We start from the raw sequence: 27,999 nt of genomic DNA on the forward strand, positions 1-27,999 counted from the left end.
ATGCAACCTCTCACTGCTCTGAAGAGAGGGCAAATTCAGAAAGTCCTTGTTGTGGGGTGTAGCTCGGCTCACTCAGTCTCTCATCAGCCCCTCCTGCACTGGAATTCCACGTCCCAGGCCCTGGTGGGTCACAGGTGTGAGCTCCTGATGTTTTTCTGGGTTTTCAGTCCAGAGTAGGCTGATCAGTTCCAAGAAAAAGAAAAGCCACTGTCTGGGGAACTCCTCTGCCTCACATAGCTAAAAAAACAACTAACTGAAAGCAAAGGACAGTTCTCTCCCATTGTCTATGCTGTGGACAACACAGTCCAGGAGAAGAAAAACTGAAGGTCTTATCTGTTTTTGAATACAGCCACCTCAGACATTCCACCACTATTCCTGCTCCCCACCTTTTGCTCCCAGATGTAGTTTAAAAAGCACAGAACTCAATATCCAGCAAAAGCAGAACAGAAGATTGGGGATACAAGCAGAATAAATTCACCCTAGGACAACTAGTCAGTCATTTTCTCTCCTGTCTCTGCAGGCATGAATGAAAGTTGATTATTCTAATTTTGTTGCAGAATCCAACGTGGCAAAAATGGGCTGATTTTAGTCTGTTACCTCTGTGATAAATTAGGAAAAAACCTGAGGTGTACCTACAAAGCCAGAGTGCTTCACCCAGAGCAAGTGGTTTGTGCTCCTCCAAAATTCCTTACCTAAACAGAAACTGCACACTCTTTAAACACTGCAATAACACTGCTCTCTGCCCCATTCAATTCTAGGTACAAGGTACTTAAATTTCATTGTTGCCAACAACAGTCTTAGAAACAAATCAGCATTGGCTGACTTAAATGATCTTGGATGTGTACATAGAGCTCCTGAAAGGCATTTCTGAGAGCCGGGCAATGCCTGGATTTTGAAAGCTCTGCACACACCACATAACCATAGGGGTTCTCCCATCATTAGTATCAATGTCCATTAGGGTGATGGCTCACTGTGAAAATGAGCATCCAAACCCTGCAGCTCCTGGCACTTAACCCCAAGCCTCCACGCACATTCCCTGATTATTTTTTCCTTCCGTGTGCATTAAGCACCGTGCCCAGGGCTCAGAAGAGACGGACCACGAACACTGAGAGCTCCGACTCCCAATCTTCAGACCCAGGAGTCTTAATGAAGGCCTTGTCAAATCAGCAGTTTAGGAGCTTTCAGGGAAAGGAGGGGGGACCTGGTATTGTGACTGTAATTACTACATCAGTTTTTATCCCATAGAGAGAAAAAAATAATAACAATAAAATTGCAAGAGTACTGTTATCCAGGGAAAATCAGCATCTTAACCAAAGTGCTCAGAAGCAAAACCAGATTACAGAGCTCAGAGTGTGACTGTATTAGAAGTTATGAATTCACCTATATGAGACACAAGTACATACACCAGATTCCCTGCACTCAGCAAGCATTTGTATGCTTATTTCCTTCCAAATTGTAGCCCCTCTGGGTGAAAACCAAAAAAGTATTTAGCCATCTTGCCAGACAAAGAGATTTGCGACTGCAGGTGGGCAGAAATGCATAGACAAATGCAACCAAAAATAGTAAAATCTGGATTTAAAAGTTTTGAAAGCCATGGGGGAGGATATTTGTGCTGCTTGCCCAGCCATCAACCCTGGTAAAGACTTCCTGTAGCATTCCAAAGCTCCTTGTGTTCTAGTTCCACACCAGAAATGCAGAAGGAGGAAAAAAAAAACCCATGTCTACAAAGCAAAATGCTAAATTCCTAGATAAATCCCCATCCAAGTCAGAATCCCTAACCACAGCCAGAACTACCGCACGCCAGCTTGGTTCAGACCTGAATCAGTATTCCTGGGCACACACTGGCCCATGCCAACACCTGGAATGAACTGAGGTCTTTCACAGAATATTGCACTGCCCCAGGTGATGCCACACAGCGGAAGAAAGAACATCTGCAGGTTTCCTGAACACCAAACACGCTCCCCTTGGCTTGCACTGGCAATGGACACAAGAGGCAGCTCCATGGCCTGGATCTTTTGGGATCTCACAGACTGGACCCAAATATACTTTGTGGCATAACAACACCTGAAATTTATGGGCCGTTCCATCCAGGGATGTCACTGCAGTATAAATATCCTGCCAGGGCTCTGACCTCACACCTCCAAACTCCTTCCAATTATCCCCCACACTAAGTGCCTCTTCTCACTCCCAAATCCCACGGTCACTTTCTGAAGGATATTCTTTGGAGACAGCCCTGTAAAACACAACAAATTTACAGCAGCACAATGTTCTTACATATAAACCAGTTCACTGCACAATTATGTTTTTTTCTTTCCCCTGGTAGTGGCAACAGTCTACAGCAAATATCCACTACAAATAAAAGCATCAAAACATAGAAGATAAACAGAGGGATGTGACGTCCAAGAAATCCATTCTGATTAGGGGTTGGGATTTTGGGTTTTTCTTTTTTTTTTTCTAATTTTCTGTATTCTACAGAAAGAGGAGAATGAGTAGGGATGAAGCTTGCAGTTTATTGTATGCACTATATTGTTTAATAAACAACAGAGTAAACAACAATTGAAAAAAAAAAAAGGTACTAAAGTTTCGGTTAATGCTTAAAATTAAGGAGGAGTTTTTTTAGAATCACAGAATGGTTTAGATTGGAAGGGACATTAAAAATCTTGTTCCAACCCCCTATCATGGGCAGGGACACCTTCCACTAGACAAGGTTGATCCAAGCCCCATCCAGCCTGGTCCTGAACACTTCCAGGGATGGGGCAGCCATACCTTCTTTGGGCAGTGGGTTCCAAATTTTTTCCAATTTTTTTTCCTCTTTCCACCAGCAGCGGTTTCAAAGTAAAAAGCAAGCCATTACTACTTTCAGCTTGACACCCTCAACACAAAGATGCATCCCAGAGGCAAGAGGAAACTCTGGAAAACTCTGTCAGGATTCGGGGGAGGCTGGTGCCACTGTGCTTGAGTTAGTGAGGTACAAACAGCAAAGATGGACTTGTAAGGTCTAATTTAAGGATTGGCTTGTGACTCTCCCCAAATCTCACTGCTCACACCCAGAGCTTGGGACAACAATGGAAATCGAACCACTCCCATGACCCAGCACACTCTCAAATTATCATGGAAATAGCAAACAAGCCTCATTCACCACAACTCCAACTTCTGACACCCCAGGAAGCCGAAACATATGTTTAAAAAAAAAAAAAAAAAAAAAAAATTCAAACTCATTTCACAATTTACAGCGCGTTCTGTAATTAATCACATTTGTATTGCCAGCTCCTAATGACTGAATCCCGTTTAATCACTCTGGAGCCTCTCGGCTGTGTGATGTGAGCACCACAAATCAGAACCTGGAGGGCCTGATGAACATTCATCACGCATCCTTCCAGAAATTAATGGTACAGTCAAAGCACAGCCAGGCCCCATGAGGTGCCCAACATCCTATGCACAAAATGTAAATTCATAACCATCACCACAACACCATCAAAGAAATACTCCATCAAGGCTCATTTTGAGCTTGCTAAACATGTGTTTTCTTCACTTGGAAACAGAAAAGGGGCTTGAACTGTAAATCCCAGGATCAAAAACATCCCCTGAAACTCTGAAGAGTTTAAATCTCAATCGGAGATCAACGTGGAACATTACGCAAGGCAACATCTGAAATGCGAATAATAATGTGCTACAGGACCTGAAACGGGAGCAGCTTTTCCACAGTGCTCCAAATTTCCTTTAAATTGTAAAACTTTAGCTTCTCCCATCAACCTGGGATATTCTGACTGGAAATGAGATGCTCCAGTGAACCCAAATGCCTTCACTGCTAAACCAAATATTAGTGGAGAGCCAGGGTTCATTCAAATGGTTTGTGAGCCCTTATTCTCATCTTCATCATACAATGCTTCCTCCTAAGTTCTTCTGGCTTCTTTCTAAGTGAATTTAGATGCTCTGCATGAAGAGGCCTTCCCAACAGATCCACCTGCTGATATCCAGGTTGGAAAGGTTAAGGGCAACAGTAGAACTGCTGAAAGGAAAGCAGGAATCTATGGAAGAGGTAATTCCAGCAGTCAAAACATTCAGGGTGTAGATGCTTCTCATGGGCAGGGACTCCTCACTGACCTTCCCAGAGTTGTTTGGCACAGGAGAATTGCAGGATTTCCCCCCTCTCTAGCTTCTGTACTCATCACGGCAGAGCCTCTTCAGTAAAACTGGCACAACACACAGCAGGATGATTTCCTGAATCTGGAAAGGTTTTCCCTGGATATAATTAATCTTCTACATCAATTCCAGCACTTTAGCTACATTTTTACACCTAAAAACGCCGGCTTTCCCCTCGTTTCTTCATTCCCAAGTGACAGCGTGGGGAAAAGAGCTTTTTTTAGTGACAAACGCAGGAGGTGGATGCTCTGCCTCACAACACAAAATAAACCATCAATCAGGATGGGTTTCAGCATGTCCTTAAGCTCATTTGTGGGTCTGGGTTTTACTCCTTCTGTGACCAAAACCAAATGGAAGCGAGAGCATGCACACAGAGACATAAAAACAGATTATTCAGGAATTTGGAGCAAAAAGTTTTCAGTGTCATGCAGAAGGGCCAGAACTGACCCAGAATTGGACAGCTGGGTTAAAAGAATTGATTTTCAGTTGTCATCAGGGAAATGCTTCAAAGGACCATCCCTTAAACCTCCACACTGCGTTATCAGCCACCTCCACGGGCTCCAGGAGCATATGGTCTGCTTCAGGAATCCAGCCCCTTCCACGGTGACTGGGAGCCCACATTATCATGCATAATGAAGGAAAAATCAAGTGCAAGTCACAGCTGGCTCGGGATCATGCTGGTGCTTGCATCTGCCACTATCAGCTTCCCAAATTCACTCCGTGCCCGTTCCTCACAAATCCAAGGTGCACCTGAAGGAAAGCTCTGCTGAAGACATGGCACTGGACACGTTGGTTTGTCCTTGGCCTAAAAAAGCTCAGAAAATCCTCCCTCAGCTCAGGACTAAAAGACATAATTTAATCTTCAAACTGATCAAAAAAAGGTCCAGTGCAGAAAAGCGTACTTCAGCTTTGTCATGTTCTGGATCCAACCCCTTGTGCTACTCACCCTTCTCAGTTCCTAGCCACTGCACCAAAAAATCACTTCCTCCACTGCTATAAACACCAAAAACCCTGTCTAACTTAGAATATCAAAGACATAGGGTTTTTTAAATCTCCACAGATGTCTCCAATAGAGATTAATTAAGTTTGACCATGCTCTACCTATTATATCATTAACTACCTAAGTCTAGTCTTACAGTTGAGGTGGCATTTCCATTCCAGAACTCCTCTGGGGAAAATTACAGGAGACTGGGGAAGGGAAATAAAATGCAATTATCAAGAATGACTATTTAAAAATCTCTCAAACTAATAATTTTTAAAGAGTATTTTATTAAAAATGCATTCAGCCAGACATTAATTAAATTGACAATTATAAAAATGAGTGGTCTGCACCCACTGTTATGCTTTCAGGGTCAATCCTCCCATTTTTCTGTGGTTTCTGAGCTTTTTATCTCCACAGCTTCAGAGCAGAAGTCCAGGATATGGTGTGAGTGTGGAAGAACAACTGTGGATATTCACTGCTGGATATTCAAGGTGTGATCCCCAGAGTCATGAGCAAGGTGCACATGTCAGTGTTTGCTTGAATAATGACACTGTACTTTCCTCAGTGACAACACACCAAGCCTACAAATGGGACTGCAATTCTTCTGTTCAATATTGAACAGATTCTCAGCTTTTCTGCATTTTGTTTCATATTCTCATGGTCTGAACCAAGGAGCTGGATGATGTCAAACACTGGTTAAACACAGAGCAACATGGCCAGTAGTTCTTAAACTTATTTTTCTTTTTGAGGAGCCTCACAGAGGCTGATTATGAAATAATTTCCATCTTGGCACTTAAATGTATTGGGAAGAGGATTTTGCTGCTTCATTCAGTGGATGGAAGAACTTTTCTGCAAGAATTGTCAAAGGGAGATTTTTTCTGAAACGGTCTCAAAGGCACCATCCAAAAATCCACCTTGTTCCACTCGCTGATAAAGGAGGAAATCTCTACTTACAGAAAATTCTGCTGTGTGCTCACAGCCTTTTCCTGCAGTATTGCCTTGGAAATGCAGCTTCTCATTCACAGTCTCTGCCTCACGCTGCAATTACTCCTTTCCTGCCCTATCTCTGTCCCTCCAGCACAACCTGCACTAAACATCAGGCTCAAAACCAATGGTTTGGTCACGGTGGAGGCTGCAGACTGTGATCAGAATCATGAGCAACAGAAGGCAAAGCCATGGGGTCTCAGCTGCTCATCTCAAGTGCTCCAAGCATCCTGAACAGAGCCTGAGTCCCACTGAAATGAGCTTTCCTTGCAGGAGGGTCAGGGGCTGCCACAGAAATTGGTTCTGCCAACATTCTGGGCTGGATAAACCAGCTGCTGCAGCTCAGCATCACTCCCAAGGAGTTCTGCAGCACCAGTATTTGCTGAAGTTTAATGCTTTTGCTCTGCAATGGGCTTGAGCCTTGATCTATAGAGACAGAATCACATACACTGCCTAACAACACTACCCAAAAAATGGAACCCAGATCTGGGTGGGTTTGGACAAGCAAAACTCCCTCAGTTTCTAATACAACCTCTCTTCTAACACAAAGCCTTGTTCCTATGTAGCAGAAACCTCATGGGGCCACACTCCATCCAGCCAAGAGGGACAAATTTCAATTCCGAAAGTTGCCCACTATAAAATCAACTGATTCCACAGGAAAAAGAAAGAAAGAAAAAAAAAAAAAAAAAAAAAAAAAAAAAAGCACTCTTGCTCCTTCTCATGGCAAAAGCAGCTAAGAAATGCCTCATTCCAGGCAACACCAACCCCACCACTCCATGCAAGATGTGGGGTTCAGAGGATTCCCAGCTCATGCTGATGTCTTCCCGAAGTTACCCCTACCCCTCCAATCACCCTTGCTTTCATCTCCCTACTGTGCCTCATTTGCTTTTCACTTGCTGGTCCAGCTGTGAAAACATCAACTGGCTTCAGTCCTGCTGCTCCCAAGGAGAAATCACGTCCCCACGGATTTTTTTAGAAATTATTGCAAAAGACATGGAACACAGAGCTAACACATACCCTGATTTCCCCCTGGCCATTTGTCATGACTGCCAACCATAAAGAAACTTCACCAGCACACCCGAGCCCCAGCCTCACCAGGAGCCTGAGTTTGAAGAGCATTTCCATCTCCCTGCATAAATCTGAGATATTCAGTGCAGAAGCATCCAAGCCTCGCTGGCCATATGGGGCCAGACTCCAGAGCACTTTGGGCCAGTTCTAGTCCTTCAAGCAGCAGTGAACTGGGTGCTGAAGGCTTCCAAAACCTCAAAAAATCCTACTTGCTTGCAATCAGAAATGACCAGCACGCTCAAGTGATTTTCCAGCTGTATAATGACCTCAGCTGGAGCCCTGTAACCTCCAGCTGTGATGGTAGAGGATGGATGGCTCCTCAGGTTTTAGGAAAAGGAAAATTCAGGACTGTGCTCTCTGCCTTGAAAACCCAGATGCACCATAAGGGCAAGATGAAATGAATCATTCTCAGATATTCAAGCATCTTCCAAACAGCAGAACAGGTATCAGGAGAAAACAAACAGAACCGAGTACAGAGCTGTGTACAGAAATTAACTAATACCAAGCTTGACTGAAAAAGTTGATTAAATTAGTTTAATTTAAAAGCCCAAACAAACCCTGAAGGAGGTTCTTTGTTTATTGCTTTTTACCAACAGCAACTTTACAGAAGAAGCACCATGTGGGCATGAAATATTCATTCATTAAATCTTTCATAAAGCTCCACACTATTGGTTTCACTCAGGATATATTTATAACTTGTCAAAGTCCCCAAAAATCACTGCTTTTCTTTCTCCCCCTCCCCTCCAGACTGTTTATAGAAGGATTAGGCTTTCAGTTTTCATTGCAATATCCCTGATCCTCAGCTCCGCTGTTGCTTGTACACAAGGTACTGCTTCTTTAGTGAAAACAGGATTCATCGTTCAGCCTTCCCTGCACCACCCCAAATGAACCCTTTTACCATGCTGCAAACCATCCAGCTGCCATGGGAATGGCAGCATCACTTCTTTATGGAGGAAGGCAGCAGAACGTGGAGATAAAAGTCACAACAGAGAGTCCACCCAAGCGAGGGAAAAGCAGGCAGAGAGTGGATTCATTTCAGCAGGGCCATGTCTGAGTCACTGGCTTTCAAACCTCATCCATTGGAGAACCATTTCTTGAACCCTTCCTTGGCTGCCAGCCAACCTCCAGATTAAACCCATGCTCCGAGCTGGGTTAATAACACACTAGAGTAAACAGTGCTGCATTATCCTCAGTGTTAGCTGTAAAACTAAGTAATATTTTTTTTACAAGGTTTGCTGACTACACGGCTCAGTCCAGTACAGGAATGAGGACAGCCTTTAGTTATGGATGAAAAGTATTTTCCACCCAGAAATCTGCAAAAATACAGGATTTGCATTAGGACACAACTGCATCAGTGAAACTTTCAACCCTCTAAGGCCCTGCACTGATACCTAATGTAGGTGTAGGCCAAATCTTATTTTCCAAATTATCCTTAGCAATACTCTGCTCCGTGGAAGGTGTCCCTGCCCATTGCAGGGGGTAGAATGCGATGATCAGTAAGATCCCTTCCAACCCAAACCATTCTTGGGTTCCATGATAAAAAAAAAGCACCCTGATACAGATGCTGAACAGGCACGTGAGGTGCACTGCAAGGTCCTGAGCAGTTTTGGTGCCCACAGTCACTGCACACATCCTTGCCTCACTGGAGCATAGGCTGTCTGGTCAGGCTCCTCTTTCTCTTCCTCCATTTGTTTGTGAGCATAAATAAATATAAATACAGTATAAGCAGATGTCGTTGTCCCTGGAAACGAGGCTTGCTGGGCATGTTTCTGCTGAAACGGCTTCTTACTGGAAAATTAGGTTTTGATAAAAGTGTGTATATTTTCTTGCTTTTAATAAACAGAGCCCGCTTCATGTGCGAGCTCTGAGCTTTCTTTTTTTCCACTGGAAAACTAAACAATCTTGCACGGTTTCAGTTTTTCAAATGCCTGATCCTCAGCAAGGGCTGGGTTCCCCAGGCACAAGTGCATCTTGTGGGGCATCAGGGACAAGAATCTCAAGATGAACACACAAGGAGAGGCCAAAACCTCCTGAGACAAAACCAAATCCAGGCAAAAGGGCAAGGAGGGACCAGCACCCACTTCTGGGGTGCTGAGTCTGCTGCAACTCAAGACAGTTTTCGGGTGCTTAAACCCCAAGACAGCCATCCTGATGTTTTTGAGTGGAAAAACGCTGAAGGAAAGTACCGAAGGAAAATACTGGTGAGTACAAACCAGAGGCTTTGAATTTATGGCTTTATGAAGAGGAAAAAGGAACTTTCCTGAGCCAGTTCCACCAGATTCTCAAGAGAAGCACAAAGAGTGACCCCAGCTGATGAGACCTGGCCTCAGGGAAAACTCTCCCCTTAGCAGAGAGCTGCGAGTGCCCCAAGGCGACGTACCTGAGCCACAGATCCAAGGCTGCGAGTCTTGTGTACAATCCTAAAGACCACTCCTACTGCACTCCCAAAAGACTTCCAACAAAAAGACCTGTGTTTTACCAAACATTGGGTTTTCCCGTTGATTTTCTCCATCCCTCACAGGGGTCCCAGCCAGAGCCACAGCAGTGCACACCTCGCATTTCCCATTCAGGAAGTGTTTTCTTGCCTGCGTTTCAGAACTAAAACATCAGGATAAGTCATTTGCTCCCCACTCCACCTAATAAACCTGCCAGCATCTCATCCCTCCAAGGCTCTCTGAAGTTATGCCTCCAGACCTGAAAAATTATATTAGAAGGAAAACCAAACCAGAAAATGTTGACTTCAAGCACAGCAGACCTGGAGATAATCAAAACCCTCTGCATTTGATAGTCTGCAACTCAAACCTCTTGCAAAGCCTGACCTACTGGCTAGGCTATGCCACATTTACACAGTAGCTCAACAATTAATTAATTACATTCCCAAAAGACACGCGGGGGCCTGTCATGCTCAGTTTGCCCCCAAAGGGCCTCACTTGGCAATTCTAAGTCTTTTGAAAGTAACTAAAGCCAGTAGCACATGCAAAAGATTTGCAGTTTCACACAACAGTGAAAATACCATTTTCCCTATCAAGACAACATTATCCTGATGCCACAAAAGGCAGACTCTTGAATTTTCACATTCTGGGCTGAGAGATCTGAGTTACGCCAAGGAAGGGAAGGAAAAACTACCGAGGTTGCTTAATGAAAATGTTTTTCTCAAGAGCAAGTCTGCAAGGGGCTATGAGGGGCTGGGGGGAAATGCCAAGCCATGCCATGCTCCAGTGAATTGCAGCTCCTGGAAACTCCCAAGATACACCAGAGTCAACTGACTTGACTCCTACTACAGCAAATTTAAGCCAAAGCCAGCATTTTTACCTCCTCTCCTCCCCACTGCCGTCATCAGGAGAGCTAAGAAAAAAAAAAACAGCTATTTTTTTATATGCTCGTTAAGTATAATCTGCTAAATGTTCTATGCCAATGCATAAAGCTGCCTACTATGCTAATAGAATATTTAATTGACATTTATTTGCTGACTAGTTATTTATGCTAACGTCATCCCTGCATAATTAATAGTCTGCTAAAGTCGACTTGAAAAGCACACATAAAACACTGTACTCAGAGTCATTTGCAGCATTTAAAATAAAGAAATCCTGCCATCTATTTACATTAGGTTAGTCTAAACTCAGTTTTGATGGAATAATAGGATAAAGATTGGGCAGAGATTTTAAAAAACAGCCCTGTATACTGCTTTAGAAACATCCACAGGCTTTGACAGTGCAACCTGCCAAAGAAGATTTCCGAGTTTCATTTTACTTGGCTCGAGGGCCCAATTCTTAGCTGATGTAAAACAGCATAAGCTCAGTGAATGCCTACTTATTTTCTCCAGCCTCAAGCTCTTAAGAAGTAATATTTCAGGTGAAAGAGCTAAACTGGGGGCAGATCAGCTTTCCATACCAGGAAAAAAAGCCAAAGAAGTCCACCCTGCCCATCTGATCCCTCTACCTGTGCTGCAATCATAGTTCTGTAGGCACAGTTTAATTTTTACTTCCTCTGGGATGAGATTACCAGGGGGAACATGCCTTTATTAAAAAAAAAAAAAAAAACAAAAAACCAAAAACAACAACAACCAAAAAAACCCCAATATCCATGACTATTTTCTGAAAGGGAATCCCTGAACACCCTCATCCATTGTCAGAAACATTAATTCTGATCTCCCTGTCCATCTTTTAAGAACCTGCGGACAAGCTTTGCATTCAGCAAGACAGCTCCGATAACGACGCTGAAAACCAAGGGTATGGGCCACACCACCACCACCCTGAGCTGTGACCCAAAAAAAAGCCTTCTGTGTGCCTTGGAGTGACATCAAATCCACACCTGCAACACAGCAGACCATCTTCTGGCCATTCAGAACCCATTCAGAATCATCATGCAGTAAATCTTGACAAGGCCAAGCAGACCCATTTCTCTCCTCCTTTACACTAGTGACCTCAAAGACCGTGATTTTGCTCTGTGATAGATTCACGTGATATATAAAACCAGCCTAACAAAAACAGGAGTAAGTTGTCATTTGAAGGCAAACCAATATGCCGTGGCACAAGTTTTAACTCCCTTTTCAACTATATCCTGCCTAGAATCTGAACCAGCACTTGGAATCACAGTGAAAATTTCCCTCCTTTGGTCTACATCTCGGATAGGAGTCAATCTCACCTCAGAGAAACACGAAAACCCATCTCAGACAGTGACCAAATGATGGTGTTTGCCTTCACAGAAAGCCCAGGCAGGCAAAATACTTGAAGTCTACCCCTCTTAAAGGTGTATTTGATGATTAAACTTTATAAAGCCCATCACCGTGAAAGAGAAGGTTATTTCACCCCAGGATCAGACTCCTGAACTTTAATCCTGCTTGTATTGACACAACAGGGAACTAAAAGCTGCTTTCCTATACAGAATCATGGTGTGATTGATCATCTTGGTCACCAAGCCCAGGTACAGCCAGCGTTCCGAGGTTTTCCCATCCATACCAGTCCATGGCAAAATCAAAATATAGACCTGGCTCTCTCCCTGCTGCATTTCTTTCCACCTCCAGCCTCCCAGTCAGCACGGAAAGCAGACTCCAGCTCACAGATCTGCACGCAGAAATGCCCTGTTTGACTTTCCATCTGTCAGTAACATTAAAGCAGAGCCACTGCTGCAATTACAAGTGTACAAAACAATCCCGTCATCCGGTGTCTTTAGCTCATTCCAGGCTGCATTAGAACAGTGCCAGGAGAGACTGGGCCCTGTCAGCTCAGCTGTAAATCTGCAATCTGTACAAAAACCCCCGGGTGTCAATCACAGGGCGTCCCTGCTCTTTCACGATGCATAATTTAGCTACTACACTTGTCAGGTTCTCCACGCCGCTCCTGCGCCCGATGGTGGATGTATCCATGAACTCAACTGTCAGCAACACAGGAAAGCAGCACATGGAAATGAACAGGCTACAGGACACCTCTCTTCCTTTCACTAGTCAGGAAAGTTTAGTTAGGCTTCAATTTCTTTAATGCTCAGTGGGTAAAGCAGCCCAAGGGACGAAGGATGGCGACAAACAACTGCACTCTGAGGAGGAAGAGAGCGCCTGTGTAAGGCACAGGAGGCAATAAATGCTATTCTAGTTTCCATGCAGCGTGATACAACGGGGAAATTTTAACTAACTGATGGAAAACCTACTTCACATCCCACCTTTACAGTGCAGGAAACAAAGCCTCCCACACCACCCACAGCCCTGCCACTGCCAGTGAACTTTGAAGCAGGTTGTCCTTCCTCATATGAATTACAATTGCTGAAGGGCCTCATCAGGAAGGATGGAAATTTTACACTCAGCTACATCAGGCAGTAGCTATCCACTGCTTACACCACAGTTAATATGCAATAAAGAAGAAATCTCCGTCCCAGGACATGACATTAGAGCTGATCAGTGCCAAAGCTACAGACCATAAGGACAGCTTCACACTTGCCTCAGATAGTTCATGAATAAACATCCAACTCATTCAAATGAGTTCTATATTAACTAATTTAAATAATTTTCATTTTGCTTTGAATGGTAAACAGATCTATTCTGCCAGGATAGTTGAGTTTGCAATTCAAATTACACACCGATTTGTAATGAGAAAAATATAATTAATGGCAAAGCTTGAAGTAACTACAATTTTATTCCTTTGATTTCCTGTGGAGGAGGGGGTTGGGAGCGTGAAGCTCACAGGCACACGTGCACTCCCACCATCCTGCCATAAACCAAGACATTTTATTGCCACCTCAGGTATTCCTGATCTGGTGACTGCACCATCACGTCACAGGAGGACAGAACGTGACTTGACATTTTACTCACAGGCCACAGGCACCATGATGCAACTAACGTCACCCCATAAATAATAGTGCAGCAGTCTGTAAATTAATCAACTTCCTTCGATGTGGATCATAAACTACAATTATTTGGCAGCTGCCTCTTAAAAGCTCTGTGTGTGCTGGACTTTAAATCAAGTTCTATTGATCTGCTGAACTGAACCAGCCCATTTTGTTGCATCTCTCTCCAATCTAATGAAATTCTTTGTCCCATCACTCTACGATTCTTGTCTGGCATCACATTTACGAGATGAGCACCGATCAGTCCAACCTGACTCGTAAGCAGAAACAAAGCACTGTCCCAGTGCTGTCATTCTGGCTGTTAAACAAGTCCATTTTGGCAACTCTGCTTTTTAACCAAAGCCTTCAGCTCCTGATTAAAATCACAGCCTAATGACAGACAACCAGCCCCAGCAATGCTGTTTGCCTGGTCCAGCCAATAGATACACTCACTGTAATCAAGATGTGCAAACTGGGTCTGCCTTCAGAACCAGGTCCATGCAATTTAAAGCTGTTTTTTGTTTCTCCCAAAGGTTAGACTACAAAATAAAGTGCTATGCTAAAGATGTTTATAAAAATCTCCACAGAGTTCATCAAGAACATCAGTTTCTTTTTCCAATGCAAACGTCCTATGATTCTGTAAGTCCTGAAGGCTCAGATCCCCTTGGGCATTTTAGCCTAATTCTAAAATATGAGGCAAGCTCTTAAATGCTTTAATCTCTTTTGAAGTAACAACCCATGCATTTAATTTATTCCTTTTGAAAATTATACCATGACATATTCAACAAAGTTTATTCACTGAAAATGGGAGTGGGCGGGGGAAAATAAGCAAACAAAAAAACCCTCAAACTAACAGAGAGGTTGCCCACATTCAACAACCTGGTGTACACTTACATCACCCACCAGAGAAGAGTTGTAGGACACACTGCACACCTGCAGTCACTCAAACCAAGGCAATTCACACAGAGTGGCCACGACACAAAGGGCAAACTCCAACGGATCCATGAAAAGCAGTTGCCTCAGGTTATAAGGGAATTGTTATTTTCTATTATGACACTCAGTAAGTTCTCTTTCCCCCCTGACCCCCACATTTGAGATTTAGTCTGTAGCACTATACACCTTTCTGGTAACACTGATTGTAATCCAGATAATAAAATGTAGTTTAAGAGGCCAATAAAATAAAATACCTCACCCCTCTCACATCAGCTTGATTTACTGGTGCTAAGCCAAGAGATTTCTCAGCTGTATTTATCTTCAAGACTTCTTTTTTCTTTTAAGCAATCAATCCTGTGTTTATTCAAAACACACAGACCAGAACAAAAAGATAAGTTTAGCTCACAGTCGGGCATTTGCAAGGCAGGAAGGTCAGCTTTGATTCAAAGACTGTGTCTACAGCTCACTTCAGGGGGAAGTCAGGGAACACCTCCTCCAGGAGAATTCCCACGTGGCACACAACTGGCACATGCAGTTTTCAATGGCCACACGCAGCAGAAAGGGAACGAGTAACCTTCAGCAACAGAACCCTTAAATGAAGCTTTCCTTAAACGTATGCACAAGCTGGAGGCTGAATACTCATCTCTTCTTCCCCTGACCCAGAATAAATGGCATATATGGCAGGAAGACTTAGGAGCAACACTGACAATATGCCTCTGCTTGGAGCAATGTAGTAGCAAGGATACACCACAGCCGCTCTCTTGATACACACAGCCTATATATATATATTTACATTCTTATACACTGGGGATCAAATTGTATTATTAACAAACTGCTCCACATGGGCCACTCAGGAACTTACAACACCTCCATTCAGCTTTTGTGCACCCAAGAGCTGCCCATCAGCACACGGTCTAATCAATAATAACCAAATTCTGCCACCTTTAATCACATGGATCTGCCATCAGAATTAAAAGCTGCCAAGAGCCTGGCAGGTGGAAGGTTTTTAACTTCCAGGGCAAAACTTTTGAGTGCAAAGTCAGCTTCTGATTTTGGTTACACCCAAACTGATCTTGCTTATTTTAGTTTGTTCTCACTCTTGAATTTCACCCCTTCTTTCTACAAGAACAGGACAGTCTTCTCCCCGAAGTGAAAGTCACAGCATTACAGTTCAGCAGTAAGAAGACATCTCCCTGTGGAAGTGCCTTCTGTTGCTACCAACTAGGGCAAAAACGCCTTTGCGCTGGAGGCTGATGGGCAAACTGAATCCTGTGGGGACACGACCCTGCCCACATCACCCAACACCAGCTGAGGACCTGGAGTACCCATTCCAGACCAACCAGAAATCTGGAGGTGAACCCACAGCCCAACACCAGAGCAGGACCCGAACAAACCAGGCAGAACTCACCGTCTGGAGGCATCAGGACCTTGTTGTTCTGCGTGCACCAGCCCACAGGGTGCAGGTCTGCTGTCATCACGTCACACCAGAAGTCTGCCCTGCGGTCGTCCCCGTAGCCGCAGTAACGGAGCAGCAGGAGCTGCCCGCAGGTGGTGATGATCGTAGCCACCCAATACGTGTCTGGGTTGCTCTTGTTGGCCACTTCCAGTTTCATCCCTGGCTGGAAGCTGCTTTGGAGGCTGATTTCGACCTTGCAGAATGAGAAAGGCACAGTGTTACTTTTTGTGCTTTGCAGGGAGACCGACCCCACCCCCCTCCCCCCCCTTCCCTCCCCTGGAAATGCTGTCCTTGAAGAGCAGCCCTGGGATAGGACACGAGCTGATTGTGCTTCTTATCCAACCATCTCCTTCTCCATCTGTCTGGGCAGTTCCATTCCTGCTTCACTGGCTCATATCCCATCACGCAAGGTTCCAAAGAGCAGGAGTGGTACCTTCAGCTGTACTACACCCAAGAGAGGGCTGGCACTCATCTTCAACCCCTAAAAGTCACTAATGCCTCGGATACAGTCAGCATAGCTCAAATGAAGTTTCATTTCCCACTGCACAGCTCCACCAGGCAAAGCACAGGACACAAAAAGACAGGTATGAAACACCTCTAGGAAGGAGTTAAGCCCAACTACATTAATTAGTCACATAACGACACCAAAGCCCCTCTAGAGGCTTGACAAGCATCAAGGGCTAAATGCTGTACCAGGCAAACCAAGGAGAGAATTTCTACTTCACCCATCCTCAGCAGCTCAAGCCTCAACTAATTCCCCCTCCCAGCACCCTGGAAAATGAGGTATGACCTGTCACTGAGAAGAAGTAAATTGTCTGGGTGACTGTCCTGCCATCTGATGGAGATGTCACTTCCATTTATCTCAGCACTGACAGGCCACCTGTAACTTGCCTCAGGACACTGGAGATGCTAGAGCATCTCTTTTGGAACACTGCTGGCACTGCTGATGAACACCAGGGCCTGCTGTAGCACAAGGACCAGTGGGATGCCTCTAGTTGCTGTTGATAAAGAAGAGTTGGATGCCAGTGCACTGGTCAGGTGCCAGCCTTGTCGTCACAAAACCGTCCAAAATGCAACCTGTCACTCCTCAGGAGATGTTTAAGGACAGGTTACAGGTTTCTTAGAACCCTATCAGCTACTGAATCCAGACGGATCATAAATCTAGGTAAGCCTGTCTGATTGAGGTCCAGTTGAAATGGCAGCATTAAAGTGACTCTTTTACTTACAAAGATAAACATAACATGGTCTGCTTGGTCAACTGAGGATTTCACAGGCATGGGGATGCCAAGCTGCTGAGAAAACGCTCCTCTGGCCCATCAGCAGTAATCCCTCACTCATTCAACTCCAGCTTCCAACCCCAGGGCTGCTCAGCCAAACCCCTTTATCATTTATACTCCATGTGCCTTTCCTTGTGTGGGCACTTTCAGCAGAATCAATGCCCAGGGTCACAGAACCATTGAGAGGGACCTTTGGAGATGGCCTAACACTGAAGGTGATCTGTGACAGGCACTGCTTTACTTAGCACAAGACAGGATATCAGCAATGCTCAGAGTCCTCATAAATAACCCAGGGTACAGACTGGCCCATGTCCCAGCACAAACTGGATGCCCTGGCCTCCTCTCAGTACAGACTGGCAGCTGGAGCTCAAAGCATCTGAGCCTGATGCCTGCAGAATATGATTTATTTGTTGGTTTTCTCCCTGTGCTCACCATAACACTAACAAGGTGCTCCCAAAGCCAAGAGACTGGTGACTGGAAATCACATCAGGAGTAGAATCAGACAGATAATAAATAATACAGTCTTCTCTGGCAGTGTTCAGGGTTTTGGCCAGATTTTGAGGATCCAGTTTCAGATTGTTTCAGATTGGTCACCAAGGACTGTCCCCAGCACCCATTTGTCCCACATTAACATTCCCAGGATTGAGGTGCTGTGAGACACTGCAGTCAGCAGAATCAGCTGGGCACCTCCACACAACTGAAGACATCCTTAAGGGTTTCATGAAGCACAAAGCTTTCTACTCTGAGCCTGGAGCAGAAATCTTGGACAAGATGCTCTCTCCAAACAGCCGCTGGATCAGGAATAAACTCCAGAATAAGCACTGCCCTGCCAATCTCCAGTATAGAGAATTATGGTCCTTCACCTTGTAATACTGATATTAAAATGAAAACAAAATAGTGAATACATGACTGTACTGTTTTTTCAGATCTAGATAAAAGAGAGGATTTTTCATCTCTGCAGCTCTTTTAGCCCTACAAAATAAGTCACAAAATTACCAGGAGACAAAGGTGGTTTTGACCAGGTGATCTCCAGAGGTGCATTCAGATGCTGCTTGTGCTAACACAGAGCAGAGCACAGGCCTGTCACTACCACAGCTGTCTGCATGCTCCATGTTCGCCCAGGAAAAGCACCACCAGCCCAAATCCCTGCTTCCCACACTTCTGAGACAGCATCTCCAGGCAGGAGGCTGAGAGATTGTTCCATATGAGCCACACCGAACTCTAGTGCTGAGTGACTCCGCCAGTCAGTAAATCAGGCATTAAAAGGAGCTAAAAGGAGCTTTGGGGAAAATAAAGACACTCTTGGGAGATTTATCTCTACAGGCTGGCATGGAAAACAATGACTGTAGAGGGGAAAATAGGTGAAGAGAAAAAAATGAGCGCATTACAAGCAAAAAGAGAGCAACATGAGCCCTCAACAATGGAAAATTTGATGCTAAGGCAGAGGATAAGGGAGTGGCACAGAAACAGAACTCCAATCTGTGACTGCAAATATACCAAGGTCACTTAACACTGGCTGGGGGGCTATTCCCACTCAGGTTGTCCATGTGTGGAGGGTCAATTTCTGCCCAAAATGGTAAGACTCCACTATAGTTCTCCAGGGAGCCCCTGAAAACCAGAAGAGGGAATGTGTACAACACCCACAAGGCTCAGAGGAAGCACATACGTGTTTGAAGGAGGTGTGGGGAGCAGCACTGGCTCCTGTTTCCTCCAGGAACTCATCCCAGTTGAAGTCTGCATCCTCAATGCTGGAACCCTCATCTGCTCAAAAGGAAAAAAAAAAAAAAAATTAAAAAAAGAGAGAGAGAAAAACAGCCTAAAACACAGCCAAAGAAGGCAAAAGTTGTGTCAAAGAGTTCAGGGTGAGAATAGCAACCAGTATAAACATCAACAGAAGGGAAAACAGAAAGCTTGCTTTAAGGATCTGTGTTTTGACCAGCTCTTACCATGCTTTCAGCAGACTCTGGGGCTTTAACAGCCAACACTGAGACCAGAAATGACTCTGCTTCCATGGCAGTGGGGGCACAAACCTGTCATACACTGCAAAAGGCACTTGAGCTCTCTTATTTTGCATTTGATGACTCCCTGGCTGCAAGGAAGGTGGCTGCCTGCCCACTGTCACCAAGGTGCCATGTCCTTGTGCCCTCAAAGTGCATCCCCCAGCACTGTTAATTACAGCAGCGCCCCAGGGATAAATTACAAGATGCTTCTGTTGGTTGAGCTGTGTGCAGACCAAACACTCCAACCCCTGGGCTGAGCAAGACCCATTTTCACTCCTGCCACCCTTCTTCTCCTTCCTCAGCATCACCTCACCCACAAATCTCAGGTAATCCCCCCATGCCTCCCTCCTCCCCCAAGGCTACCGATGCTTTCCCCAAACCCCTCAGCACACCTCACTACACCCCCACTGCCTTCTTACTCCGTGCTCCCCCCTTCAGATTTGGGGCTCTGTATCCTCTCTCCCCCATCCACACCACTGCCCCACACAATCCCTCCCCACAGGAAGGGCTGGACATGACCACTCCTTCTTTTCTTCCTTTATAACCACACTGAGGCAGAGCCAAGGCCCCAAACAGCACACAGCAATAATTAAAAATAAATCTTCTTTCACTTACAGAAAATCAGCCAAATCTGATTGTTTTCATTTTGTTCCCAAGCAATCTTGCAGGCCCAGTTTCATCCCCAGAGCAAAAATATTTACAGTCCAGCAATGAGCTCTCTGCAATAAGCATTTATCAGGCAAACTCTGCAAGACCCTTTACCTGCCCAAACATTCATCAGTGTGGTCATGATGTAATTAAAGTGACTCATGACAAACTGAATTAAGAACCCTCCCCAGACAGTTTTATGAAGAAAAAGGCAGGGTTAATTTATTGCAATTATTGCTACAGGTCTCCAGTTTCCAGGACTAGAGAAAATTATGTTGTGCAAAGGGAATCTCTCATTATTAAAAGGGGAAGACACAATTTTTATTTGCTGCCTGTGGCACCAGACCCACGTAGGTGAGGGGGGGGGAAAAGGGGATCAGAAGAGGGGTTTTGAGACAGAGCTGGTGGAGGGTAAAGATGTGTCTGGGAGTTCAAGGCTGAGCTGTCAACACTGTTAAACACTTGCACACTGCTGCCATCAAGTCTGACTCCTTGCCCTAAACTCAAATCATCTTTTTAAATATGGAGACGCAAATCAACGTTTACTGCAGTGATAAAAAGGCTACCAGATGACTCTTCAACTCAGCAAGAAAGAACCCAATCCCATGATTACAATCCAAATACAGACAAATCCATCGCAGAACAAAGAATGGGCTTTGTTTTGATTTTTCCAATCCCTGCGAAAACCTTCAGGCACAGAACCTGGCTCTGCTTGAGACATCTGACCCAGAATGAGGGGTTTGTTCAACCTTGGCTGAATGATAAGCCACAACCACAAGGTAGGAGCTTGGTGGAAAAATTCTGTATCATGCAGGCAGGCAATTTAGACGAACAGGGATATTTTTCAGCCTTCATGCCTGCAACCCTGCAGAGTTAATGTTACAGAGAAAAGCCGTGTGCAGAGATTTCAAAGGCTGAGCCTCTAAAACCAAATATGTTAGTCCATCAGTAGATGGACAGATATGATTATCCATTCCAGGCTTAAAATTGCTTAAGCAACCTTTTACCCTGAGCACAACCAATCCCCATCCCACCAAAAGTCAGAAGCAGCTGACATGGAAAGCTGAAAGTGCATCACCCCCTGCGCCTCATCACTCCCTGCTCCTGCATCCACCTGAGTCTGTGGGGTTGGGATGGGCTGGTCCAACAATCCCAAGGGCATCTCCACCTCAGGACATGGACAGGACATTTGGAACAGGCTGCCCAGGGCAGCGCTGGAGTCACCATCCTTGAGGGGGATTTGAAAGACACACAGATGTGGCACGTGGGGACATGCCTTAGGGTGTGGCCTTGGCACTGCTGGGGGAATGATTGGACTCAAAGCTCTTAGAGGTCTTCTCCAACCTAAATAATTCTGTGATACTGTGACCTCCAGGTCAGCCCTGGGCTCTGTTCTCTCCTGGTCAGGCACTTCCATCTCAGAGCACGAGCCCTTTCCCTCAGCCATGGATGCTCTCAGTGTACTCTCAGCAGTTATTCCTGGTTTTCTCTAATCTGTGTGAGTCAAGGCAAGTGTCTCCTTCAGCACGTGTCTCCTTTTCCCCAGCCCTCCTCAGCAGTCTTATGGGAAAGATTCATTCCAGAGAGCAGTAGGAGCAGTAGGTTTTCAGTCAGTTCAGCGTAACTTCCAGCCCTTGCAAGAAGCAACGTCTCCAGGGTGATGCATAAACAGAGTCTTCTGCAGAACTTGGAAAAAGCTTTTTAACAAATATAAATAGATGCTAGTTATGAATGCATCAAGTCCTTCACAACCTTATTAACCCTGAGCTACTCTGCCATGGTCCAGCACAGAGACTCTCATTGGCAGGTTCTTTCACACGCTGCCCAAAAAACTCCCAATAGCACCTGTTTACAAAACACCACCCAGATCTCTCCTTTCTAAACCCAAATAAAGAGGCTTCAAGGCCTGGAAGTGAGGCAGAGTGAGAGCTGCAGCCTTCCCTCCCTGTCAGCTCATTCCTCTCTGACACTTCACCAGCCCAGCTCCTCTACCATGTTTTATCTGCAGACTTTATCAGGAAATTACTTTTACAAGGTCTGTAAAAATAATGTCAGAGTACTCATTTATCACAGCATCAGTGGTTTATTTTGCTTCGTTTCACCACAACGAATTCTGAAGGGACTGTATGTTTTCAAAATGGTTTTTTAACGGACTTTGTTCCCTGCTGGAATTCTGGCAGGGGGGCACCCAGAGCAGACCCAGAGTGGCAGAGGGGGTGAGACCAGCCCAAAGGACCCGACACCACCCACACATTCAACAGGGCTGCACACAAATGTCCTCATCCATCACAAAAACCCAAGTGCTCAGGAGCACGGGACACCCTGAGAGGTGATAAATCTGGCATTAAACCTATTTTACATACCAGCTCCCTTTCCAATTATTGGTACTTAGGTCCAGAGCCTTTTCTTAATGAAAGAGTCAAGGCTGGCTGGTTTACAATACGGTGATGTATAAACAAGCCCAGGATGGCAAATAAAATCAACAAGTCATTATCTGCGAGCCTCTCAATGGCTTTAAAGAGCTCATGCATTGACACTATAAAAATGCAACTGTTCCAGCTGTTAACAGCCCCCTGGGATGTTCAGCTATGGAAAAGAAAAGAGATAAAAGACCCAAACCCTGTGGTTCCAGAAACACAGATTTTTTTTTTTATTTTTTTTTTTTCCCTAGGCTACACAGTAGGAGAAAGTATTTAAGGCAAATTGCTTAGGCATCTTATTTGTAGCACCTAGATACACATAAATGACTTTTTGAGTGAATAGAGCACTGAAATTCTCCCACAACAGGAGTGGGGAGAGGGAGACACACACACACAGACACCTGAGCAACCTCTGGCACAGCCTTGGGAGAGCCATCCTTATCCTCACTGAAATTTAGGCATTGCAGGCCAGTTCTTCTCATTCCCAAAAAAAAAAAATGTCTATGGTTGGCCAATTGAATATCATCTTAGAGGTTCCTAGCTCTCTACCACAGATAAAAATAGATCCAGTTGTGACTGGATCAGCCCAGACACGTCCACTCTGGAAATCCAAGGATCTGGTGTCCAAGGAAACAGGAAAATCACTAAGCTGCTGCAAGAAGTGAGGAAGCTGAAGGCTGAGTGGTCAAAATTCTGACATGCTCAGGGAGAAGCAGGGAAAAGCTTGACTTCAGAAATAAAGTAGGTTAGGTCTAGCCATAATGCACATTTTCATCATATGACACAGTCTCCTCCTGCTAAGGCCGGATATGGGAAGTTAAAGCACCTGATTCCAGCAGAAATCACCAGAGGGTCGCATCTACTTTTCTTCATCTACCAAAGAACACCCAAATTTAGCACAGCAAATCCTCACACCTTCAGGAGCCCATCCCAGAGCGTTACAATCCAGTCGTGAGCACAAGGACAACATGTGACCAGTTCTCCTCTCCTGAGTGTTTGTGAAGCCCCCACACCTGAAACGCTCCAAAAAATAGCGAAGGAAAGAAGGGAGGAAGGGAGGAAGTCAAAACAAAGGAGAAATGCTGTAAAATTCTGAATTATTTGTTCTGTTTCTCTTAACCACAAAACTTCAACAGAATTAAAAAATGGTGGGGAAGCTGGGAGAACACAGTATGATGCCTTGGGAAAGGTTTTCCATGGCTGTTTGTTTAAATTTTGAATAGCTGATACATACCACAGATGAGGTCCAGAAGAAGAAAAGCTCCTGTTTCCTATCAATCATGGGACACAGTCCAATCCATAAGACTCAAAAAAAAAAGGCCTTGGAGCTGTACCACCATTCCCAGTGCCTCCCTGGCTCCCAGCTCTCCCTGTGAGGAGCTGCAGCAGTGACAAGGACTCGTGGGGGTGAAGACGAGCTCACCTGAATCAAACTGCTCCCCATCACCATTGGCCGGGCTGGGATCCTTCTCTGGGGAGAGGTGCTGGGTCTCTCTCATGCTGGCAATGAAGGATGCCCTTGTCTCCATGGCTCAGAGGAAGAGGCTCTGCCTTCCTAATTCATCCTGCAGCAACGAGGACAAAGTAAAAGGAAAACAAAACAAATCTATGAGCGATTTCTTCTACCTACAACAACCCATTCCCTCAGCTTTCCTGTCATCCCATCTTGATACAGCTGGAATGAAAGATCTTAGACATTCTCCCCAGCCTAAACATTCCACTCTCTGATGGTGACCCTTCCATCCTCCTCCTGTCTCCAGCCTGAAGCTGGGGTTGGATGAAAACCACAACAAAGGACCTTAGTGGCAATAATATCATAAGAGCAACAGCAAAAATAATAACAGAGAAGATAATAAGGTAATAAACATGATCCAGAGGCTTCACATCTCAAAGCTCTCTCCAGCTCCCACTGCCACCAACAGAGAGAGAAGGATGAGCCCACAAGACAGCACAGCCCATGCTAAAAAAAATCTCCACTATCATCCAGCCATTTCAGCCCTTGATTTCCAGCTTTCTGATGGCTAACACTGTGTGAGATGTATCTCACTCCACAAATATTCAAACTTCCAAAGGGGGAGATCTGTGATAATGAAACAGAGGAAACAATAAAGCAAAAATACTCAGAGAGATTGGAGTAACTCTTAGAAAACAAAATTGAGCAATGCAGATACCCTCATGAAATAGCGCTGGCTGCAACTGCTTTTTGAGTGAGGACCGACCTAAGGTAGCTGTACCAGTTTTAACATGCAGGGCAGTAAATACTGATTTTAAATTGGGTTGTGTTAGCAGAGGAGCTTGTTCTAGGAGTGACCGTAGTAAATTCGAAGTGGAATAAAAACACGCAGAAATGAAAAACAATATGAGGAAGGGCAGCCAGGCTGACCAGATCCTGCATCAGACACCAGACTAAATGAGAGCTGTATTTCCAGTCACACTAAGCCATCTCAGAAGCAATACCCCGAGATACACCTTTAGGAGTAGATTAAAAAGAACTCCAAAGTGAGCTTTTCAGTAAAACTCTGAGATGCCGATGAATAACAAGGTGTCAAAGGACGACTGAAAAAGAGAAACCAAGAGCTGGGGTTATGGGCACAGAGGGAACCAGCTACTCACACAAGATATGCTAAAGCAAAGACAGGCAGTAGGGAAGGCGTGTGTCCTGAATATCTGATGGGGAGGACTGGTCCTGCTTATTAGTGGAGCCTCCAAATCCTGTGTGACAGAGAGGACTGTGCTGGCAGCACCAGTGCCAAATGCTCTGTAAAATGTGTGACTAAAAGTAGTAAAGAAGTTTACTGACAGAAGCCAGGAAAAGCAGGATGTAATAAGACTGTAAAAATATATGGGATTTTTTCAACTTTTACTACTCTGGAGACATATTCTAGAAGACTAGATATGATGGTTATAAAATAGAAAGGAGGAGAGCGTTCTGCCGTGGATTTCTCACTTCCAGATTTTAAGGCCGCTCCTATGGTAATTTAAAGGAAGAAATGGACGTGTCTGAGCAGTTATATTAGAACTGAAGAAATGAGGAGCATGTCAAGTGTCTGATATCCATTAGCTGGACCATGGTAGGACTGTCTGCTGGAGCAACCACTGCTGCAATTAAAACCTGCAAAAACCACGGGTGTTTCACAAAAAAATCACTAGTGGAAGCAAATTACCAAGGCAGGTGATTCAAACCCCCACTGAAGGCTGTTCAGGCAAAGTTAGAAAATTTTGTTCCCCACCTCAAAGGAATCTGCTAATGAACGAGAAAAAAAAAAATTAAAAATGAAAATCATAAACCAGCTCAGAGCAATATGGTTGTTGGTCTCTTCACAAAGTGCTTGGCAGACTTTAAGTATTCCACAAATATGACCCTTTTCCCACTGCCACTACAGCACTTCATCTTTATTCTTTGTTGACATGAAACTTGCTAATGAATTAAGTGTATTATAGACTCCGAGTATTCTGAGTGCAGCTAACCTCAGAACATACACATCACTCATCCCCAGTGTATATTAAGTTTCAATTAACCATAAAACTAGAAGCAATCAGTTTACTGAAAGCCAAAGAAAAAAAAAACCACTTCTCCTTTGGTAGAGAACACTTCCATAAATATCATTAATAATATATTAGCTAAGTATCAGGACTTTACATCAGGCTTGTTAAATGTGAGAAGGAGGGGAGATTCCAGCTGAAGCTAAACCTTGGGTGGATGTGGCTATTTTAATTTTTGCCAGGGACCAGACAACGATGGAAGATAGCCTGGGTCTACTAAAAAGCTTCAAAGAGTGGAGAGAAACAGAGAATCAATTTAAACACAACAAATCCATCACCTTAAAGAGAGCTCAGGGGTAACAATATAAATACCAAGAAGAAACATAATCTTCTTGGTATTGTAGTTAAATCTTGTGACGCCTCTATGATGATGATAAAACAAAGTTATGAGCTGATAAAAAGCTGAAGGTGCCCAATCAGACAACAACAGTATTTGCTCCTTTTTTACACAGCCAAGCCCCAAATCTGCCACCAGACCCATGAGAGGGACTCAAACCCCCAGATCATGGAATTTCCCATCAGAAATGGAAAGTGGATGGGCAAATCAGCAGGAACCTGCCCAAGGTGTCTGCAACACAACTGGGACCCAGCTGGGACTGGGTTTGAGCCCACTTCAATTAAAAAGAGGGAAATACAGAATCTCTGAGGCACATTCAACATCATCATCAACATTTTGGGGGTTTTAAACTCGATTTTAATTTATTTTTTTGCTTAAACTATGGACAACTTGCCCATTTTGAAACGTCATGTCGAGAGCACCCACATCCCAAGAAAACTGGATCTATTAGAGGCCATTACTTGGCTTATTTTGGGAATAACAAGTTTACCAGTTATGGTAGGAGAGCACTTCGGTATTTTCCCAACACCACGTGACAACAAGACCAAACTCTTATGCAAACACCAGCTTCAAAATAGCTCTGAGCTTTAGTGTTGACATAACTAACTAGCAAAGAAAGCTGACACAGGGTACTAATTTTTCGCTTCTTATTAATTGCTGCTAATTAACACTTCAAACAGAGTCCCCAGCCATACTGTTAACAGTAGCACTCAGGCTGGCCTGCAATCATCAACATTACACAGGCAGCACACACCACTGCACTCCAATTCCTCTGCCAGTGTGAAACCCACTGGAAACCAAATCCAGAACCACAAGCCACACTGCCAGCCTGGGAACAAGGTGATGGGAAACAGCGCCAAAAGAGGCTCAAGGTGACAGTACACCAGGCAGCAGCACAAAGAAAAATTCTGTGAAATGCATCTGAAAGAGCAGGGAGGGGGGAAATTCCCTAGTTTCAGATCCCTTGCTCATTGTTGCTGCACAGTGGTGGTTCAGACTGATCCGATTCTTCCCCCCACGCAGCTCCCATTCCCTTGGTATTTAATTCAGATCCAGGCTCTTAACTCACAGGCAGGAAAAGCCAGGCAATATAATAAAGAATCTCTTTTATTTCCTTCTTCCCACGGCTGTCAGTCTCAGCCCTGCCTTTATCTCCAACGTGCTGCCTTGTCATCTGTATCAATATTGGCTCTTTGTAGAAGCACAGCCTTGGCTTCCTCGCACCATTTTACATTTCTCATCTCCTGTCAGCTCCATCCTGGTTTTCCTTCCTTTGGAGTAATTCCCTGTAGGGAGAGGTCCCTTATCCACACACAAATCCAGCACCCCTAGGGCTCTTCCTTAAAGCTACTCCTGAAAAACTTACTTTCTCCCTCCCAGTGCACTCCTGGTTAATCGGGATTGACACAAGGAAAACAAAAAGGGTCCTGCATCCTTGAACCCTCTTGCTTGAACAGTGAACCAGGTGTGCCAATGTAATGCTAAGTCCTGAATGGTGGAGAAATAAATTCCACCGCTTTCCGAGTGATCTGGGATTGATTGTGGCCCCTCCAAAATCCAGACACTGACTGGAGATGGCCCCACCTCTCAGCATGGTGACACTTGAGAGTGGCAGCAGGGCTGGAGGGCCAGAGAACCACAGAATGTCCCGAGTTGGAAAGGACCCACCAGAACCATCAAAGCCCAACTCCTGGCCCTACACAAGACAACCCAAACAATCCCACCGCATGCCTGAGAGTGCTGTACAAACACTTCAAGGTCTCTGTCAGGCTTGGAGCTGTGACCAATTCCCTGGGGAGCCTGTTCCAGTGCCCAACCAAACATCCAGCCTAAACCAAGCCAAGAAAAATCACATCCAAAGGATGACAGACTTAAGTGGTCCAAGCCAGACAC

At 44.7% G+C, this 27,999-nt stretch overlaps 1 protein-coding gene across 1 annotated transcript in view; it reads right to left on the reverse strand.

Annotated features, from left to right (window-relative positions):
- Positions 1-27,999, reverse strand: part of SFMBT2 (Scm like with four mbt domains 2) — a 105,976-nt gene that overhangs the window by 69,814 nt on the left and 8,163 nt on the right. The window contains exons 2-4 of the mRNA XM_040062724.2: positions 23,650-23,791; positions 18,825-18,919; positions 15,834-16,074 (exon numbers count right to left, since the gene is read on the reverse strand). Coding sequence (XP_039918658.1) covers positions 15,834-16,074; positions 18,825-18,919; positions 23,650-23,755 — 442 coding nt within the window. The 5' untranslated portion in view covers positions 23,756-23,791. The remainder of the gene's footprint in view (positions 1-15,833; positions 16,075-18,824; positions 18,920-23,649; positions 23,792-27,999) is intronic.

The sequence above is a fragment of the Hirundo rustica genome, chromosome 4 (genome assembly GCF_015227805.2).
Source record: "Hirundo rustica isolate bHirRus1 chromosome 4, bHirRus1.pri.v3, whole genome shotgun sequence".
Lineage (NCBI taxonomy): Eukaryota > Metazoa > Chordata > Aves > Passeriformes > Hirundinidae > Hirundo > Hirundo rustica.